Here is a 21154-nt window from a genome sequence, read left to right on the forward strand (position 1 = left end):
GGAACCGCCAGCATTGGCAGTGGGAGATTGGACCTTGTGATGGACTTGTGCGTGGGGGGGGGCAAGATCTTGAACTTACAACTGGGTGGGGAAAAACCGGGAAGCTTTCAGATTCAGGTTTTCCCAGATGTGCCAACATGGCTCTCTTAATAAATTGGAACTTTGAGCAATACTTTGCCTTGGGCTCTGATTTATTTTTGGATGCTATTTGGAACCCTGACATAACTGTTCTTAGCTTCCTTACAACATGGACTTTTTGTTTTTGTTTTATTTTTATGAACAGGTTTGTCCTATTTCTGTCTGCAGTGACTCATGCCCGCCAGGGTTTCAGAAACAAAAGAAGGAAGGGAAGAAATTTTGTTGCTATGACTGTTCACCATGTCCAGAAGGGAAGATTTCCAACAAGACTGGTAGGTGATATAGCACCTTCAATTCTTCACCTGTCTTTAGGATTATGTAAAGTGATGCCATTCCACATCTGTGGATTGCCTTAATTCAGATTAAGGAAGAAACCCAAATTGAGCTAGTGTCTGAGTGTAGAGTTAGGCAAGATTAAGAAACATGAGCTCTTGAGCCTTCTTGTTGCCAATAAAGTATTATAACACAATCATGAAAGTCTACCAGATATTCTACCCAATATTACTTAAGTATAATACAATGAAGTTAGTTACCGCTTTTTAAGCACACTTATTATCTAATATCACCCTTTACATGTATATTTAAAGATGTATCTTTATATGTTATATGTTATAAAGATACATACAGTATATATTATATATATATTTGCAATTTATGTTGTTGTATTTGTTTCCTAGTATGATTTGATTGCTTATTAGTAACTTATGACTACCACTATGTGTTGTATCTTATGATTCTTGATGAATGTATTTTATTTTTCTTTATGTACACTGACAGCATATGCACTGCACTCACTCCATTTTATTCCATTCCATTCTAATTCTCTATTCTATTATATTTCATTCAATTCCAATTCTCTATTCTATTCTATTCTATTCTATTCTATTCTATTCTATTCTATTCTATTCCATTCCAATTCTCTATTCTATTTTATTCTATTCCATTCTATTCTATCCCATTCCATTCCACTCCACTTCACTCCACTCCACTCCACTCCATTCCATTCCATTCCATTCCATTCCATTCTATTCTATTCTATTCTATTCTATTCTATTCTACCCTACTCTACTCCAATCCACTCCACTCCACTCACTCCATTCCATTCCATTCTAATTCTCTATTCTATTCTATTCTATTCTATTCTATTCTATTCCATTCCAATTCTTTATTCTATCCTAATCTATTCTATTCTATTCTATTCCATTCCATTTCATTCCATTCTATTCTATCCCATTTCATTCCATTCCATTCCACTCCATTCTCTATTCTATTCTATTCTATTCCATTCCACTCCACTCCACTCCACTCCATTCCATTCCATTCCATTCTAATTCTCTTTTCTATTGTGTTCTGTTCTGTCCTGTCCTGTCCTATCCTATCCTATCCTATCCTATCCTATCCTATCCTATCCTACCATATCCTCTGAGAATCAATCTAGTATTCCATCACAGATGGTGGCTTGTATTTGAAACCAAAGACATGGAACTTTGATGGCTTCTCCATGTGGTTCAAGTGAGCTGTATTGATTCGGCTTCCAATCCAGTCAAGCTCTAATAGATATGCTTACTTTTCTTAATTTTTTTCTTGCAATGTTCTTTTTAGACATGGACGAATGTATGCAGTGCCGAGATGATCAATATAGAAGCCAGAGCAATGACAGCTGCTTCCCCAAGATCGTAACATTTCTTTCCTATGAAGAGCCATTAGGAATGAGTTTAGTCTCGATAGTCCTTTGCTTTTCACTGGTCACAGTCTTGGTGTTTATTGCTTTTATTAAGCACAGCGATACTGCCATAGTCAAAGCCAATAACCGAGAACTCACTTACACTCTTCTCTCCTCTCTCCTCCTCTGCTTCCTCTGCTCTTTCTTATTCCTTGGCCACCCCCACAAAGTCACTTGTTTCATTCGCCATGTTGCTTTTGGTATCATCTTTACTGTGGCGGTATCTTGTGTGTTGGCCAAAACCATCACTGTGGTCCTTGCTTTCATGGCCACCAAACCAGGATCCAACATGAGGAGGTGGATGGGAAAAAGGCTGGCCAACACCATTGTCCTTTCCTGCAGTCTCATTCAAGCTGGCATTTGTACTGTATGGCTTGCCTTTGCTCCTCCATACCCCAAGTTGGACATGAAATCCCTGCCGAGTGAGATAATAGCAGAGTGCAATGAAGGCTCTACCTTCATGTTTTACTTTGTCTTGGGCTACATGGGACTTCTGTCTGCCATCAGTTTCATTGTGGCTTTCCTGGCTAGAAAGCTGCCAGATGCTTTCAATGAAGCCAAGTTCATCACCTTCAGCATGCTCATGTTTTGCAGTGTTTGGTTGACTTTTATCCCCACTTATTTGAGCACCAAAGGAAAGTACATGGTAGCCGTGGAGATCTTCTCCATTTTGGCCTCTGGGGCTGCATTGCTTGCCTGTATCTTTTCTCCAAAAGTTTATATTATCCTGCTGAGACCTGAGCTGAATAATAAGGAGGGATTAATAAGGACAAAGAATAAACCCATGTGATTGCATCCTATTATATAATGTAATTGGCATCAAATAACTCAGTTTCGCAACAAGTACAGTAAGTGGCCAAAATTGTGAAAACCATATGGAAAAAGTGTGTTATTGAGTTTTGATGGTTAATAAAACTACTTTTTAAAGTAGTACCATAAAATTATATACCAACGGAAAGATAATTTAATAAAAAATGCAATGCAACAAACTTTGTTCAATTATCTGCATTCTATGAAAAGTAATAGCCAAATATGGTCAGCAATAGAACCCAGTTAATAGAAGCAATCATTCAATCTTGGTTTCACATTATAACAACTGCAGAACTAAAAGACTTGGTTCACTACATGGGAAGATACTGTAAGGCCACAATTCATGCTAAAGGTTACCTGACATGGTGATAATTTTTGTATATCTCATTTTGTTTCTATGTGTTTCACTTTTCTTCTTTATAGCTGCTATTCTAATAGCAAATCCTTCACAAAAGTTATTGCATTACATTCTTGATTAAATTATCTTTCCATTGATATATAATTTTATGGTAATAGAAAAAAAGTGATTTTATTAGCCACCAAACCTCAAAAATACTATACACTTTTCCCAAAAGGTTTCTACAATTTTGGCGACTACTGTACATCTGCTAATCGTTTATTTGTTGACATCACCCAACAATATATGAAAAAAGAAACATAATAAAGTACTTTTCTTTAATTATATAATTGCAAGTTTCAATGAAGAACCACTTTCTAATGCCAGATTCTTCATAAAATTATTCATTGGTAAATCCTAGTGAACCCATTGACTTGAATGACACACACAGAATTAAACTGTTGGATAGGAACTCCAAATTGCATTTTCTTTACCACTTGAACTTACCAGTGGAATATTTATTTGAACTCTAACTTGCTTGTACTGGGGAAAAACAAATTTGAACAGAAATTATATGCGTGTGTAAACTAATTCATTTGTTGAAAAGATTGATGTTATTCATGATATATTGCTACTTATTCTAATTAAAGTTGTTTGATGTCAACTTGCAAAGCATCCCTGGCTTGCTCTTGGGTTGCCATATGCATGATGGGGGGAAACTGATGGAGCAGCACAGCAGCCACAACCAGAAGCACATTCCATGCATACCTTTCTCAAGGCTAGGTTACCTGCAACAGCCGGAGGGGCGTGATCTCTACAGCCTGCAAAGTGCTCTGTTGGAGAATGTGATTTATGACATACCCAGGGAGAAGGGGGGAAAACAGGGTCATAATTGAGCCATAAATTATGTGGGGGTAGAGCTGGCTTCACTTGGGTACTTGCTGACATGTTGCTCCTAATAAATGAGTGGATTGGAAGCTTGGCTTGGGACAAGCTGCACAAGTTGATCTGGGAGACTCCTATCATCTTGTCCTCTGCAGCCGTGTGTAGAATTAGCCTTTCCAGGCCCCCCTGTCTGCGACCACATCTTCCCAGACACTATAAATCTTCAGTTTTACTCCTCCACAAATTCCTTTACAGAGAAGCGACTCATCATCAGCTTCTTTTCTCAAGGCTCTAGCTTAATTCTTTGCTGATATTTTATGCTGACAGGGTCAGATCAGTGTTGGGAGTCAGCACCCCTCGCCAACATCCCATGCCAGGGTTGCTGATGATGTATTTTAAGGGGGATTTGGGTTAATGTCAGCATTCCAAATATCATCCAAAATTAAATCAGAGTCCAAGGCAAAACTTTCCTCAAACTTCCAATTTATTAAGAGAGACATGTTGGCATATCTGGGAAAACCCGAATCTGAAAACTTCCTGGGTTTTCCACCCAGTTGAAAGTTCATGATCTTGCCCCCCACACCCACAAGTCCATCACATGGTCCAATCTTCCACTGCCACGCTGGCAGTTCCACCCATCCAGTTCCAGTCAGGCTCAGAGGTGTAGAGACAAAGGATGACCTTGGTTTCTAGAAGGATTTTTTTTATTTTGACAACAACACATTCTACTCCTTACTATTTGTCACTGTGTTAATTGTTTGCTAGTCTGAACTGAATAGCTGAACTGAAAGAGTTACTGCGCAGGTCATAAGGTCTTATCTGACAATGATGTACTGCGCCTGCTCATTACACATTCCAGAGACTTCTCTTTCCTTTTGATCTTTGTCCGTCTGCCAGGAAACTGGGAGACGGAATTGTTTCTGCTAAAATGTAACAATTAGTTAGATTTGTTTTATTTCCTATTTCTTATTTTTGTATTAAAGCTTGTTTTTAATTAGAATATGTTTTCCGGGATTTTTATTTCTTTTTTTCCGCACCTTAAAGATAATGCTGTTTGGAAACGCCACGGTCTAAGACCTCATCTAGTTCAGGGTGAAATCTTCCCCTGACACTATTCCCCCTCCCAATTCCCCACTAATGAAACAGCATAGTAAAATAAGAGAGAGTGTGGCAAGTCAAAGATCTTAAGAGAAACCGGCTGCAGGCCTGACACACCCATTCACTGTCAGGGTTTTTGGGCTGCTTAAAGAAATCCAATATACAAACAATAAAAATAATAAACCTTCCTCCCCCCCTACATTCCTGGGGATAACAATCCATTAGATAAGTCACTTGACAGGCTTCATCCTACTCTGGGGTCCAAAGGCATGTTGGCAAAGGGGCCTTGCGAAAGACAATCAGAGTGGGTACCAATCTAACCTCCCTGTGGACAATGTTGCAAAGAAAGGGAGCCACCATAGGCCCATCTTCTGAGTCCTGCCACATGGACTTTCTTAGGAGAGAAGACCCTCCCCGACTCCCCACTCTGGTGGGTCAGGTGCAGGGGTGGGTTCCTGCCAGTTCTAACCTCTTCTATAGAAGAGGTTCCACAAATCTACAGTGCCGTTTAGAACCGGTTCCAGCTCCCTCCCCCTGCCCGTCCGCACAAGATCAAGATGAAGAGCAAGAGGAGGAATTCTGGGAGTTGAAGTCCACAAGTCTTAAAACTGTCAAGTTTGAACACCCCTGGGTTTTTTTCTAAAGGGTTAGGAGTGCAAGGGTCTTGTAACTTGACAGCTTTAAGACTTGCTTCAAATGCCAGAGTTTCTGAGCCAACATTTTGGTTGCTAAGCAAGAGTGTTGCTAAGTGAGTTTCACCATATTTTACAAGTTGGCCACGCCCACCCAGTCACATGGCTGGCAAGCCACTCCCACAAAGCAGGCCACACCTATAGAAGAGGTTCTAAAAAAATTTGAAACCCACCACTGGTCAGGTGGTTGTGCCCAGGAAGAGATGGTCCTTCAAATAACATGGTCCCAACCATATTAACCTTTAAAGGTAACAACCTTTACCCAGAAGGAAATTGGCAGCCAATGCAGCTCTTGCAGGAGAGGTGACACATTTGAACATCTGGGTCTGCACAAAACCACCTCCTCCTCCTTCTTTGTATTATTTTTTTATTTTATTTTTCAGTATAAACATACATGGACAGTACATTGACTGTGTCAAATCTTTTTTATACCACTTAAACAATAGTAATATGAATAAATATTTGTATTTCAAATCTTCCAATGTCAACAATATTGGTCTCTTTCTATAGTCCTTTATTATTTTTCCAATAGTTCATAAATAGTATTTCTTTGTGCCCTATATTTATTATTCCTTGCTCATTTAATATTTTAAAAATTACTTGTTATTCCTCCTCCTCCTCCTCTTCCTCCTCCTCTTCCTCCTCCTCCTCCTCCTCCTCCTCTTCTTCTTCTCTTCCTCCTCCTCCTCCTCCTCCTCCTCCTCCTCCTCCTCCTCCTCCTCCTCCTCCTCCTCCTCCTCTTCTTCTTCTTCTTCTTCTTCTTCTTCTTCTTCTTCTTCTTCTTCTTCTCTTCCTCCTCCTCATCCTCCTTCTCCTCCTCTCCTCCTCCTTGCTTTTTAAGGGTTTTGATCATTTCCCTTGGCTTTCTCAAGGCAGCTTATCACCTCCTCATTCCATATGGGTGATTGGATTTTGAAACAATTGGACTTCCAGATATTTTTCAAGGGAAGCTCCATAGAGGACCCATAGAAAGCTGCTGATGTCATAATTGGTGGCATGGTGCCCCATATAGTCTATCCCTTTTATGAATTGAACGTAAAGCATTATGACAGAGAGGTTTATTTACAAATGAAGATTTTTTTTCTTTTTATATTCTTAGCCAGTTTCCCCAAAATTGTTTATGTGAGTAAAAAATGTTACATCATAAATGTGTTGTTGTTAGTTGTGAAGTTGTGTCCGACCCATCACAACCCCATGGAGAACGTTCCTCCAGGCCTTCCTGTCCTCTACCATCCTCTGGAGTCCATTTAAGCTCACGCCGACTGTTTCAGTGACTCCATCCAGCCACCTCGTTCTCTGTCGTCCCCTTCTTCTTTTGCCCTCCATCTTCCCCAGCATTAGGCTCTTCTGCAATGAGTCCTTCCTTCTCATTAGGTGGCCAAAGTATTTGTTCTGTAGAGAGCTGTTCGCGTAGGGCATCGTCCAGCACAGGGAATTCACAGTGAAGAGCCGCCGTTCTCAGGGCTGCCATATAATCCAACACTGATTCGCCCTCTCTCTGGACTCTCTGTTGGAAAGCATAGCACCTAGCCCAGGGTGAGGGAGTTGGAGAATAGTGATTCTTCAGTCTCTCTAAAAGTGTCTCCCAGGGGATGGAGTGCACTGACAAAGGGATAGCTAGAGCCCGGGCTGTGCCAAACATCTCATGGCCACAAGCTCTGAGGAAATAGCCCCTTTTACGGCCACTAGACAAACCCGTGAAGTCGTTTGCCTCTAGGAAGCACTCAAACCTTTCGAGGTAAGCATCCCACAATTCAGTGGCTCGGCTGAATGCTGAGAATGCCAGTTGTGAAGCCATCCTGAAAAGGACGGTATGGTAGTAGTCCCCAAAAAAATTATTTTAGCGAAGAGCGACGTCTTGTCGCTTCATGACTGGGATCAGCTCAAGCAGTGACTTTGCCTTCGTCCTTTACCTCAGACCTGTATCCCACCTTCATCACCAGTGTTCTGTAGGGAGAACGAGGCAGGCAGAGACTGAGGCAAGGCAGGTTGAAGCTAACACAACCTTTATTTGAACAAAGACAACAGCTCAGAAATACGGCAACTCAGTAAAGCAAACAGCCAGCAACTGACAGCTGACAGCTCTTTTATAGTGGAGTTGTCAGGCAATAGTCCAATCCGGAGGCTGGATTCTCCCGCCGGCTGGCTGGTGCGTCTTGGCCAATCAGGAGAGGCCAAGACAAGTCTATGGCAGGAGAGTCCGTAAGAAACTAGCAGGCTAGCTGAAGTTAGGAACGCTTCAATACACAACAGTATTTGAGTTTCATCTTCAGGATCTGGCCTTCTAAAGAGCAGTCAGGGTTGATCTCCTCTAGGACTGACTGGTTTGATTGCCTTGCAGTCCAAGGGACTCGCAGGAGTCTTCTCCAGCACCGAAGTTCAAAGGTGTCAATTCTTTAGCACTCAGCTTTCCTTATGGTCCATTCACAGCCATCCATTGCAACTGGGAAGACCATAGTCTTGACTATACGCACTTTTGTTGGCAGGGTGATGCCTCTGCTTTGAAATTTGAAAAACCTTTACACATTCCAGGCAGTTTCCCTGATGGAAAACACAATTTTTTTGCTCGTTTTTGCCCTTCCCAGCCCCCAGAAGCATTTTGGAGGCCTCCCAAATGCTCTGCAGGTCCATTTTTGTGAAGAGGGCAAGGTTTTGGGAGGCCAAAACTGCTGCATTCAGTGTATAAGACACATCCAGATTTTCACCCTCTTTTGGGGGGAGAAAAGGTGCGTCTAATACTCGGAAAAATACAGATAGTTTAAGTAATTAGCTCTTAGGATTCCTAGTAAGAACACATGATTGCTCCTTTAATCTTTATTTTGTTTTATGGAAAAAATGTCACCCTTATCAAATAAAAGCCATTAGTAATGGCTTATGTAATATCTAAAATATTATAAATCTAATATCTAATATAATCCATAAGATAGCATAAATGTAATATCACATATACGCCATTCTGTCTTTCAAATGTTTCTAGTTCTGGAAAAAGAACTATTTTTTTTTAATGTTAGCAGTAGAATATTAGAAAATTTGATGCAAGAAAACTTTTAAGTGAGTTTAAGATAATTCTTTTAAAAGTTTCTACATTGTTGCTCCTCACAAACATACATACAATAAATGACTGATATATGCTGCATATGTTCATATTCTATTTTGTGAAAAATTGTTGGTAGATTTAAAAAAAAACCGCTTCCAACTGTTTCAATAACTAGGCATATATTTTATTGCAAATCTACCTTATATGATTTTCATTGGCATTTGCTCATATATAAAAAAAAGAGTTGAACCAGTACCCAATTATTATCTCATCAAAACAAAATAATTAACTCCTACAGGAATCACCATGTTTTCTTGGCTGGGACAAAACACCAAAGGCTGCACAGAAGGAAATGATATTCAATAACAGTCAAGGTATCAGCTTGGATATAAAGAAACATTTGAACAACAGCAAATTTGGCTCAAGGGTAATAACACCTCTGTTGGACTCATTGCTTCAGATTTCTACCCTCTGTTCTCTTTTGCCAGAGTATCTTTCCAAATACAGGTGGAATTCAGGATACGACTTTGTACTCACACAGATAATAGATTTTCTCATGAGGTGCATTCTCAGATATAACCCTTGGATCAATCTTTAGATGAAGTACCGGACTCTAGGTACTTTCTGATCAGGAGGATGGAAGGAAAAACATTTTCACAATAACAAAAGCATGAAGATGTTTCTTGTGATGTTTTTGGTACACAAAGTAGTCACTCTGAAATGCCCTGAGAGTGATGCTTTCCTTATTCCACATGAGTGGTACCAGCCTGGAGACCTCATCATTGGTGGGATGGCATCTCACTTCGCTTACCACCTTTACGAAGCTAAATTTAATGAAAATCCTTCTAAGAAACCTTATGAAATACCAGTGTAAGCATTTTTTCTCTCTATCTAATCGTACCCAGTTTCTCAAAAATCCTTTATATGATTAAAAGATATTTACGCTCTTTAATAGGGTTTTTAATATTATCTATGCCTTCCCTTTCTTCCAATTGTACCTGGTTATGAAAGGAGAAATAACCTTCTTTACATTATCTTAAAGTATTTCACATGAAATGTATAAAAGTTCAGATCAAGAAGCCTCTATATGAAGATTTACTGGGATAGCGATACCTTTTAGAAATATTTTGCATTTTCTCTCATCACAAGATATACTGTACATGTGGTAAATAAGTAATCCCTCCTGAATCTGTTCATAAATGGTTTTTGAAAATATCATAGAAAATATAGTACTTTGAAAAAAGGGACCCCTTCCATTCTTTAAAGAACATATTTCTTGGAAGTCAGGGAAATGTTGCATAAAATAAATTTGAGCTCTGTAGAAATTACCAATAAAAGAGAATATTTTAGTTCAGGGTAGAAATGAGAGGGTCCTCTCACATTGATTGTTTCCTTGAAGATATTTCATTAGCCAAACTAGATAATATCATCAGTGCTAGGTTGTGTTGATGTTACCTACTTTGGGTAATGAAATGTCTAGAAGAAAACAGCCAGGCAAAGAGAACACCAAGGACCCCATTGTAGAAATATTAGAAAAACTATTTTCTTTCTATTAGTGTCAGAGAAAGAAATGTTTGTTATTTATACAGAAATGTTGTCACCTTATCAGAATTGTCAATTTTCCCTTTCAAGTGGGGTATTTAAATTTTTGCAGCATATTCACCAAATTTCATCAACATATCCTCGCATTGGCTTTTGCTGTGAAGGAGATCAATGAAGACTCCCAGATCTTACCTAATGTCACGCTTGGGTTCCACATCTCTGACAGTTACTACAATGCAAGGATGACCTATCACACCACTCTTGATCTGCTTTTCAAATCCCAGGAATTTGTCCCTAACTACAAGTGTGACAGCCAGAAGAATCTCATGGCTATCATTGGGGGACTGGATTTTGTCACATCCTCTCATATTGCTGAAATTACTGGATCCTTCAAAATTCCACAAGTAAGTTGTGCAAGGGCTAAAGGAGAACAATTCTATATTCTGTTCTTGATGTTGTTCTGGATTAATTAAGGAGCATGAAAGCTTAGGGTTATGTTTTTATTAAGATATTCTGCCTGGCTTAAGGTCTATTAGTTGACATTCTTTTGAAACTACAATGCCAAATACGAGAATCGAATGTCCGTAGACAGTCCACACCTGAGTAAAAATTGAGAACAGTATTCTTTATTTCGATCAAAAGAATTGATCAATTCTATGTGTTTGAAATAATTCCAATAAATTCCTTGCGTATTTAAACTTAGAAGAATTTCAGGGAAACAATTTCTTCCTTGCATGTATTTTATATGAAAACTAGATCAGGACAATTGCGTTTGATCCTACAACTCAAGAGAATGCTACTCTACTTTCTTGCAGCTGACATACGGCTCATTACCCCATAAGGAATTTCAAACCAGTAAGCTCTCTTCACTTTATTTCATGGTCCCCAAAGAAGACCATCAGTACACTGGGATTGTGCAACTGCTTCATCATTTCAGGTGGACGTGGATTGGGATATTTGCTGTGGATAACAACGATGGAGAAAATTTCTTACAGAAAATGCTGCCCTTATTTTCAGAGAACAGAATCTGCTCAGCATTCATAGAAAGGCTTGAACAGCTAATCCACTTGGAAGACACCGTAGAAGTAATTGAAAAAATCTTAATTATATCCATGAATTGGATGAATAGCCAAGCCAATGCATTCCTCGTCTATGGAGAATCACTGACAATTATGTGGCTAAGATTTGTCATATTTATGGTAGATCCTGAAAGCAAGCAAATTGCATTGTTTAGAAGGGTGTGGATCATGACTGCCCAGATTGATTTCATATTATCAGGATTTCAAATCACATTGGATCTCACCATGTTCCATGGGGCTCTTTCCTTCACTGTTCATTCAACAGCGGTTGCAGGTTTCAAGGAATTTCTTCAAATCATGAATCCTCTTTCAGACAACAGAGATCAGTTTCTGCTGGAAGTTTGGGAACAAGCATTTGATTGTTCATTTCCAAAACCAGAGTTACAAGAAATACAAGGAATTTTCTACAAGGGAGGTAGAATATGCACTGAGGAGATGAAGCTGGAGGATCTCCCTGGACCTGCCTTTGAAATGGAAATGACTGGCCATAGCTACAGTGTCTACAATGCTGTTTATTCTGTAGCTCATGCTTTGCAGGCTCTGTACACTTTACGGTACAACAGAAAAAAAACAATGATGAGTAAAAATCCTGTCCTTCCACATCTCCCAGCTTGGCAGGTATTCCCTTTGCTTTGGACACTTCTGTTATTTCAATAAGCAGCTTGACATGTTTTGGAGTCATTGTGGAAAGTCTTAATATTTTCTGCTTGTGAAACCAAGCACAAGAAACAACCTAGAAATAAGGAGGAATTTGGTGATGGTGAGAAAAATTAACCATTAATTGGTACAACAGCTTGTCTTCAAAAGTGTTGAATGCTCCAACACTGGAGATTTTTATGAAGAGAATGACAGCCACTTATCTGAAGTAGCATAGGTTCTCCTACTTGAGTAGGGTGTTGGCTTAGAAGATTTCCAACTCCCTTTTGACTCCGATATGTTGTTCTGTCTTAAATAGATATTGAAAAAAAAAATGGTTTGTGTTGTTATTCTGAAGCTATTGTATAAATTATGGTTGAGAGGCCAGTAGAGGTTATTTAGTAAATCACCATACGTTGCATAATAAGAGATAGTTAAAATTATAATTTAGATTACTTTTCATTGCCTCCTCCAAAAATAATCAATTTTCCAAGAATTTTCTATGGGGCTCATGGACTTATTTATTTATTTATTTATTCTTCGCATTTCTAAACCACCCCCTCTCCCAAAAAGAGGGTCATGGGTAACAAGCTGAGCTTTCTGTCTCTATCTGGAGTTTTAGAGGAGTGAAATAAAAATGGGCCTTCTTAGATGTGGCATGCATAGTATGAAACATGAAACATGTTTGCAGTAATCTCTATCTTGCATCTCTCTATGGAGGAATGCTTTAGTCTCAGAATCTAAAATTTGAGTAAAGGACAATGAGGAAAGATTAGATATGATCTAGGTGGAATTAATTGTTCATGTAGTCAATTTAAATCAGGTGTTTCAAACTCATGGCCCACGAGCCGGATGCATCATGCGCTGGCCATGCTCACCCCCGGTTTAGTGAAGGGGAAAAAAGTCATGATGTGTTACATGATGGCATGATGGTGTGAGTTTGCTATCCATGATCTAAATCATACTTTAAGAAAGGTACATAATTCCAGAACATTTTATTCATTCTGCTTCAGTTCATTATTACTCTTCCTTATATTAATATCAATAAGATAAATAGGTAGGTAGGTAGGTAGGTAGGTAGGTAGGTAGGTAGGTAGGTAGGTAGGTAGGTAGATAGATGATAGACTAAAACATATGAAGAACGGTTGCAGGAACTAGGTATTTCTAGTTTAAGAGAAAGAAGGACTAGGGGAGACATGATAGCAGTGTTCCAATATCTCAGGGGTTGCCACAAAGAAGAGGGAGTCAAACTATTCTCCAAGGCACCTGAGGGTAGAACAAGAAGTAATGGGTGGAAACTAATCAAGGAGAGAAGCAACTTAGAACTGAGGAGAAACTTCCTGACAGTTAGAACAATTAATCAGTGGAACAGAAGTTGCTTCCAGAAGTTGTGAATGCCCCAACACTGGAAGTCTTGAAGAAGATGTTGGATAGCCATCTTTCTGAAACGGTATAGGGTTTCCTGCCTAGCCAGGGGGTTGGACTAGAAGGCCTCCAAGGTCCCTTCCAACTCTACTATTGTATTGTATTGTATTGTATTGTATTGTATAGATAGATGGATGGATGGATGGATGGATGGATGGATGGATGGATGGATGGATGGATAGATGATAGATAGATAGATAGATAGATAGATAGATAGATAGATAGATAGATAGATAGATAGGACATGTACATTATCAGGCAATATTGATTGTCACATTTCTAAGTGTTCATACTTAGTAATAGTTATATGAATAGGAAGAATGAGGGAATGAAACTTACATATGATTTTCTCTTCTCTACTATATTGTTTTAATGCCCTTCCTCATTCATTCCTTTTCAAGTAGCTCCATCCATTTCTTCAAGGCATTTCTTTTAACAATTCAGCCGGGGAGAGAGTGTTCCTGAGTGAGAAAGGGGAAGCAACAGGTGGATTCGATATAATCAACTTGATCACTTTTCCAAACAGATCCTTTCAGAAAGTTAGAGTTGGAAAGATGGAGCTACAGGCTCCAAAAGGGAAGGAATTATGGATCGATGATGATATGATTGTTTGGAGTCCAGCTTTTAACCAGGTATCAAATTAGTGATTCCACCTTAATCTATTATGATCCATGCCTTAACCCATTATGATCCCATATTGAACAAAGTATCTTTCATAGAAATATAATTTCTAGTCTTTTAAAAAAACAGTGGCATATTCTTTCAAATGTTGAGGGTGATCAAAGATCCCTCAAATTCACAAATATGATATAAAAATGTAAAAACCAGGATTGCATATTTGGTGGGCATTTTCACTTGAAATCACAAGAGTGGCCATGTTTGCATGACATTGTTGCCATATATAATTATTTATTTATCCTACTCTTCAGACAGGAGGTTTTGTACCTCATTATAATTTCTCAATTATTTTTCAGTTGTTGATGAAGTTGTTAATTTGCTGTATTCTTTTGGGAAGTCAATAATCATGTTATCCCACTAAGGAGAAAATTCAGAAACTGTTTTAGAAATCCCCCTTTTCAAACATTTTCATATTTATCATCAATTCAGGTTCTTCCATTCTCTCGATGTAATGACCCTTGTGTCCCAGGATCCTGGAAGAAAGGGATTGAAGGAAATCAGTTCTGCTGCTATGACTGTGTTCCATGCACAGAAGGGAAGATTTCAAATCAAAATGGTAGGGTAGGAATTCTACCACTTTTCATTAGACTTAAGCAAATTTTAACATACAACTTTAGGATGCATAAAATTAATAAAATGAATTTCAATAATTTGGAATGCCTAGATGACAAATTTCTTGACTTTCCTCTCAGATATGGATGACTGTTTTAAATGTCCAGAAAATCATTATCCAAATAAAGGAAAGAATGGATGTATCCTGAAACTGCTGGTCTTTCTAACTTTTGAAGAAAACTTAGGAATTGGTTTAGCCTCAGCAGCTCTTGGTTTCTTCTTCTTGACCTCTTGGGTACTTGGAACCTTTCTTAAGCACAAGGATACTCCCATTGTCAAAGCCAACAACCGGTCCCTCACATACGCCCTCCTTGTCTCTCTTCTGCTCTGCTTTCTCTCCGCTTTGTTCTTCCTCAGCCAGCCTGGCAAAGTGACCTGCCTTCTCCGACAATCAATGTTTGGCATCACTTTTTCAGTGGCCATTTCTAGTGTCCTGGCCAAAACCATTACTGTGGTTGTGGCTTTCATGGCCACTAAACCAGGATCTCAGATGAGGAAATGGGTGGGGAAAAGATTGGCTCTTTCTACTGTCCTTTTCTGCTCCCTCTTTCAAGTATGGATTTGTATTGTTTGGTTGTCAACATGTCCCCCATTCCCTGAGTTGGATATGCACTCAGAACTCCAAGAAATGATTTTACAATGCAATGAGGGGTCAGCTTTCTTCTTCTACTGCGTCTTGGGCTACATGGGTATCCTGGCCATTGCCAGCTTTATTGTGGCTTTCTTTGCCCGTAAATTACCCAACAGCTTTAACGAAGCCAAGTTCATCACCTTCAGCATGTTGGCCTTCTGCAGTGTGTGGATCTCCTTCTTTCCAGCCTATCTGAGCACAAAAGGAAAAGCCATGGTAGCTGTGGAGGTCTTCTCCATCTTGGCCTCCAGCGCTGCTTTACTGGGATGCATATTCCTCCCAAAATGCTATATCATTGTTTTGCGGCCTGACCTCAACCACAGGGAGCAACTCATAAAGAGGAATTAGCACATGATGCAATCTTTCTTGCTTATAGAACTTCTTGAAAAAAGGAATCGAAAAACCCAGGCTGTGAGAAACATATATAAAGTTGTATGAATATTTTTTTTTAATTTTTGTCAAAGAAGGATTTGTGTAAAAGAATTGATGAAAGAAAGTAGAGAAAAACTGTTTGCGGTCTCAGGAAGTATTTATAAAGCCTATAGGAACATAGGTTTTTTTTTTTTTATCAAAGAAGGATTTATGTAGGCCAGTGGTGGGATTCATTTTTTTTTTTTTACTACCGGTTCTGTGGGTATAGCTTGGTGGGCATGGCAGGGGAATGATACTGTAAAATCTCCATTCCCTCCCGACTCCAGGGAAAGAATACTGTAAAATCCCCATTCCTTCCCAATCGGCTGGGACTCAGGAGGCAGTGAAGAGATGGGGCAGGGCCAGTCAGAGGTGGTATTTACCGGTTCTCCAAACTACTCAAAATTTCTGCTACCGTTTCTCCAGAACTGGCCAGAACCTGCTGAATACCACATTTGATGTAGGATATTTGAGATTCATTCCTATTTAAGCTTATTCCAAAATAAGTGCTCATGTTGCTACATTTCCATCATTTTCCATGATATTTTAACCCTTCCAACACTGTTGAACTTGACTTTGATCTGGTTTTGTTAGTTGCTGGTTAGGATATTTCAGATATTGACTCCAATGATGTCCACTGACATTTTCATGGGTTTTATACTTTCAATTCCTAAAGTACTATTATATAAATGTAGTAAAAAGCTGACTACCATTTTATTGATATCTATTAAATACAGTGTTATAAAATATTAGCTTGGAATTCTTAGGGTGCACTGAGTTTATACACTGAGTTATCGAATCCTGTATATTTAACTGTATTTTTTTTAAAAAAAAGGCTTTCACACTGGGTCCCAACAATTCACTCTCTACCCATAAATCTCTTTTCACTGTAAACTGATACTTTCTGTTATTAATAATATGGAAAATATATTGAAATGAAATTTCCGCAGGCAAAGTAAAACCACAATACAATCCTCAGCTGCATTAATAGAGGGTTAGAATCAAAGTCACAGGAAGTTCTAGTATCACTTTACAAAACCTTAGTAAAACCACATTCAGAAAAAGGTGTCCAGTTCTGGTCACCACCCTATAAAAGAGTTGTTGAGACTCTAGAAAGAGTTCACAGAAAAGCAACTAAGAAGATTAGGGGGATGGAGGCTAAACCATATGAATAACGGTTGCAGGAACTGGGTATGTTTTGTTTAATGAAAAGAAGGACTAGGAGTAACTTGTTAACAATGTTCCAATATTTGGGGGGGGGGGTTTCCACAATGAATAGGGGTTCAACCTCCAAAGGACCAGAAGGCAACACAAGAGAAAAAAACAGAGAAGGAATCTAGAAAAGAAAGCAAGAGAGAGATACAGAACCCGGATGAGACACTATTAAAAGGAATGGGGGGAAAGAGGGGAGAAATAAAAAAGAAAGTATGAATGTATGTGTTTGTGTGTGCGCGCGCATGTGTGTGTGTTGTATTTGTGCTGATAAATAAATAAAGGCACAAATATCAGCACAAATACAACACAAATATAAAAAGGCAACATTAAAAATAAAAATATTGTTTTCTGCCTGGATGGTTTTCTGTGATGAGCCGAAGGACAGAAAGTAGTGAGCTTCCTCCCATATTTGGGCATACCAGTTGTAACACAAATACATATACATATACATATACATATACATATACATATACATATACATATACATATACATATACATATACATATACATATACATATACAGATATGCATTCTGTTGAAAAGCCCTATTCAGAGTACATTTATAATCAGCACAAATCCGGACTGACCCATCTGGTTTCACTGGTGTCATGAAAGGGGTTTCCCACTTGGCACGGTTCACTGGATCCAGTATGTCTTGAATCAATTTATCCAGTTGTTCACCAACCTTGGGTTTTAATGCAAATGGCACCCTTCTTGGTTTCATTCTTATTGGTGTCACTTTAGGGTATAAACTGAAGGATATCAGGGTACCCCTATATTCTCCCAACTTCCCATCGAACCCATCAGCGAACTCTTTACTCAACTCTCTGATGGTCTCCCCCATTTTGTGAATCCCAGTAATGTCTAACCCCAAAGCCACAAACCCAGTCCCTGGAGGTTAGGCAGTGAGCCTTCTATGACAATCAATTTAGATGGCCCAGAGAAATCTTTATATTCTATGTGGAACATTCCACTTCCTTTGATGGGGATGTTATTTCCCTGAAAATCTATCAAACAGATGTGGCTTTGCGTAAGCTTCTGCTCAGCTCTGTGTGGCAACAATCTTTGTAGGGTCTGCCAGGATACAATTGTTGTTGCCAACCTTGTATCCACTTCCATCTGGCAGGGTGATCCTGCAATACGGATGGTAATGTAAATTTTACTACTTCCCAGAATCCTGGTTTGGTTGCTCACCCTCTCTAAATGATGGGTGTACATATTAATAGTAAAACATTCATCCTCTGGGGTTCTCAGTCTTTCCCCCAACATTACAACTTGGAATCTATCCTTTTGGGGTGGCAGGCAATGCAGCACAGCAAACTTGCACTAGATGACCCTTCCTCCCACACCATCTGCAAATGGCATTTTTATGGTGACACGTAGCTTTTGGGTGGTTTCTGCCACAACCTATGCATGAGGAGGACAGCTTCCGATCCTCGGTCACTCTGTGATCCTTGTTGGTCGCCCTCAACCAATGGATGTCAATGTGATCATCTTCCTCATCTTCAGTGTCCGCCTGTAATTCTATCTCTCCCCAATAGACAGTTGCCCCCCTTTCTAGCCATCTGGGGGCTTCCCGACTTCTGTATCACTTCAGTCAATCTATTTGATTATTCAGTGTCTTTCGCTTCCTCTACTGCTGTTTGTAGTGTTAATGTTGGTTTTGCCAGTAATCGTCTCTGTAACCGAAGATCCCGAACCCCACAGACCAATCTGTCTCGAAGGGCTTCATCTAAGTTGCTAAATTTGCAGTAAATAGCTGCCTTCTGGAGGGCCACCAAATAACAGCTGATAGACTCATCCTCCGCCTGGCCCTATGGTAAAAAAGCATGTCTTCTAGCAATGCAAGATGGTCAGGCTGTGTAATGTTCCCACAGTTTACCCAATAATATGTCCTAAGGAACCGTCTGAAGGGGTTGGGGCACAATGAGGGCCCTTGCCATCTCAAACACTTCTTTTCCACAAATGCTCTAAAAAGGGCTCGTTTATGATTATCTGTGGTATTTGTATAGTCATTAGCTTCTAATATACAGTCAAAAAGGATTAAATAAAAATCCCACTTCTGTGTTTCAGGATCAAATGGTGCAAACTATGATGGGTTAGCCATTATCTTTCCAAAACAAAACAGTTGCCACTCACACGTGCCTCTTAATCTCTGCAGGCTCTCAATTAGCAGTTCTCAGTATTGGCTCTGAACCCAGAAATCCCTCCTTCATCACCAAATGCAATGTTGTGCGTGGGGAACAGACGAGGAGCCACATCCCAACAATTCAAGATAAGAGCCCACTATAAACCAACATCCCGTATCCAACCAACAGCTCCTTTTAAGGGAAGCTCTCAGCCAATTAACCAATAACTTTAAAACACATCCTGTACTTGCACGGCAGTAGGAAAAGCCTCTGATTGTGCCTTCATGGACATAACACTAACAATAAACTAATGGAATAGCTTGCCCTCAGAGGTTGGGGGTGCTTCATCACTGGAAGCTTTGAAAAGGAGAGTGAACAACTATTTGTTTGAAATAGTATAGGACAGCGATGGCGAACCTTTTTTGGCTCACATGCCATAAGTGGGAGGAGCGCAGGGGGGTCGTGTGCAGGCGTGCCGCACCCACAATGCAATGCGGGACCCCCCCCCCCAGTGCACATGTGTGCAATATGGGCACGACCCCCCCACATTTTTATATGCTTTTTTCGCCCTCCCCAGGCTCCAGTGGCTTTATAGGAGCCTGGGGAGGGTGAAAACAGCCTATCCTGCCTCCTTGGACGCCCCCCGGAGGGAAGCCTCCGGACGGTCCCTGAAGCCTTTGGAGTGCTCAAAACAATCCTCCGAGCAAGCAGGAAGTGATTTCCGCTTTCTGGGGGGGGAGGCTCTTTTTGCCCTCCCCAGGCTCCCATAAAGCCTCTGGAGCCTGGGGAGGGTGAAAAGTGGCTTTAAAAAACAGTGAACTCAGCTGACAGGGCAGCGCCTCGCGTGTCCTGATAAATGGCTCCACATGCCACCTGTGACACAAGTGCCATAGGTTCGCCATCACTGGTATAGGATCTCCTGCTTGAGCGGGCATGGAGGAGTTGGACAAGAATACCTTTCCGACTCTATTATTTTACGTTCTTTGCACTCTCCTTTCTGTCTCATCCTTTACTCAAAATGTATGCTGACTAATGACCATAATAAAGAGCGACTTGATTTGGCTTCCAATTAGAAGTCTGGCATATTTCAAGAAAATCAAATCTGATAGAGGAAGGGTATCAAACTCAATGTCATTGAGGGCCACATCAAGGTTGTGTTTGACCTTGGGGGGATGGGATGGATGTGGCCAACCTGGCCAACACAACATCGATGTATGTCGAGGCACCTGTGGTGAACTGGAGGGGCATGGTTTCACATGCTGCCCACATCCCATGGATGGGAATTTCCTTGTTTATGCAGCCCAGTTTCTGGCACACTGTGAACTAATTCCAGTCCATGAACCAGGGGTTGGTGACCCCCTGCTTTAGGTAATGTTAAAGTGTTTGCAATAGAATGCATGAAACTTCAGTACAGGGAATCTTTTGAAGATTTTTAGTGAGCTAAAGGTAATATTTGAAGTTCTACATTTTTACTCCTTGAAAAAAATTACATAAATAAATGACTGATACCTAGTGGATCTCATGATGACCCGGGGCATGGCAACATAGGCAACTGGCAGTTCAAAGTGCCTCTTTGTTGCTCCAAATTTCCCCAAACACTCCCACATTCCTGATAGGTCCCAGAGCAAAGTGACCTCTGTCTTTCTCTGTCTCTGTCTCTGTCTCTCTCTCTCTCTCTGTCTCTCTCTTTCTCTCTCTTTCTCTCTCTGTCTGTCTCTCTGTCTCTGTCTCTCTGTCTCTCTGTCTCTCTGTCTCTCTCTCTGTCTCTCTCTCTCTGTCTCTCTCTCTCTCTCTCTCTCTCTCTCTCTCTCTCACACACACACACACACACACACACACACACACACACACACACACACACCAGCAGCCTCTGGCTCTAAGTAGTCCAGCCCAATGTTATTAGGACAAAGGTTGGGACACTATCCTCCCAAGTAGTCAGATCAGTCTGTGTTGTTCTTGCCTTCTCTTCACTCTCCGTGCTCAAGGATCAAGACTGAGTGATCCTTGCTCATCGTCTGAGCTCTGTCTCTCATGTTCACTGCTTAGCCTCTCTTGGTCATCCTGCCTCTCTTCCTC

General features: G+C 40.1%; 1 protein-coding gene across 1 annotated transcript in view; it reads left to right on the forward strand.

Annotated features, from left to right (window-relative positions):
• Window positions 1–15671, forward strand: part of LOC309400622 (vomeronasal type-2 receptor 26-like) — a gene marked incomplete at both ends in the record, with an annotated part of 28432 nt that extends 12761 nt beyond the window's left edge. The window contains 3 exons of the mRNA XM_081969182.1: window positions 284–410; window positions 1741–2542; window positions 15575–15671. Of these exons, the coding sequence (XP_081825308.1) occupies window positions 284–410; window positions 1741–2542; window positions 15575–15671 (1026 nt within the window). The remainder of the gene's footprint in view (window positions 1–283; window positions 411–1740; window positions 2543–15574) is intronic.
• Between the last annotated feature and the right edge of the window lie 5483 nt (window positions 15672–21154).

Source organism: Natrix helvetica (assembly GCF_964273705.1).
Source record: "Natrix helvetica genome assembly, chromosome: W".
NCBI lineage: Eukaryota > Metazoa > Chordata > Lepidosauria > Squamata > Natricidae > Natrix > Natrix helvetica.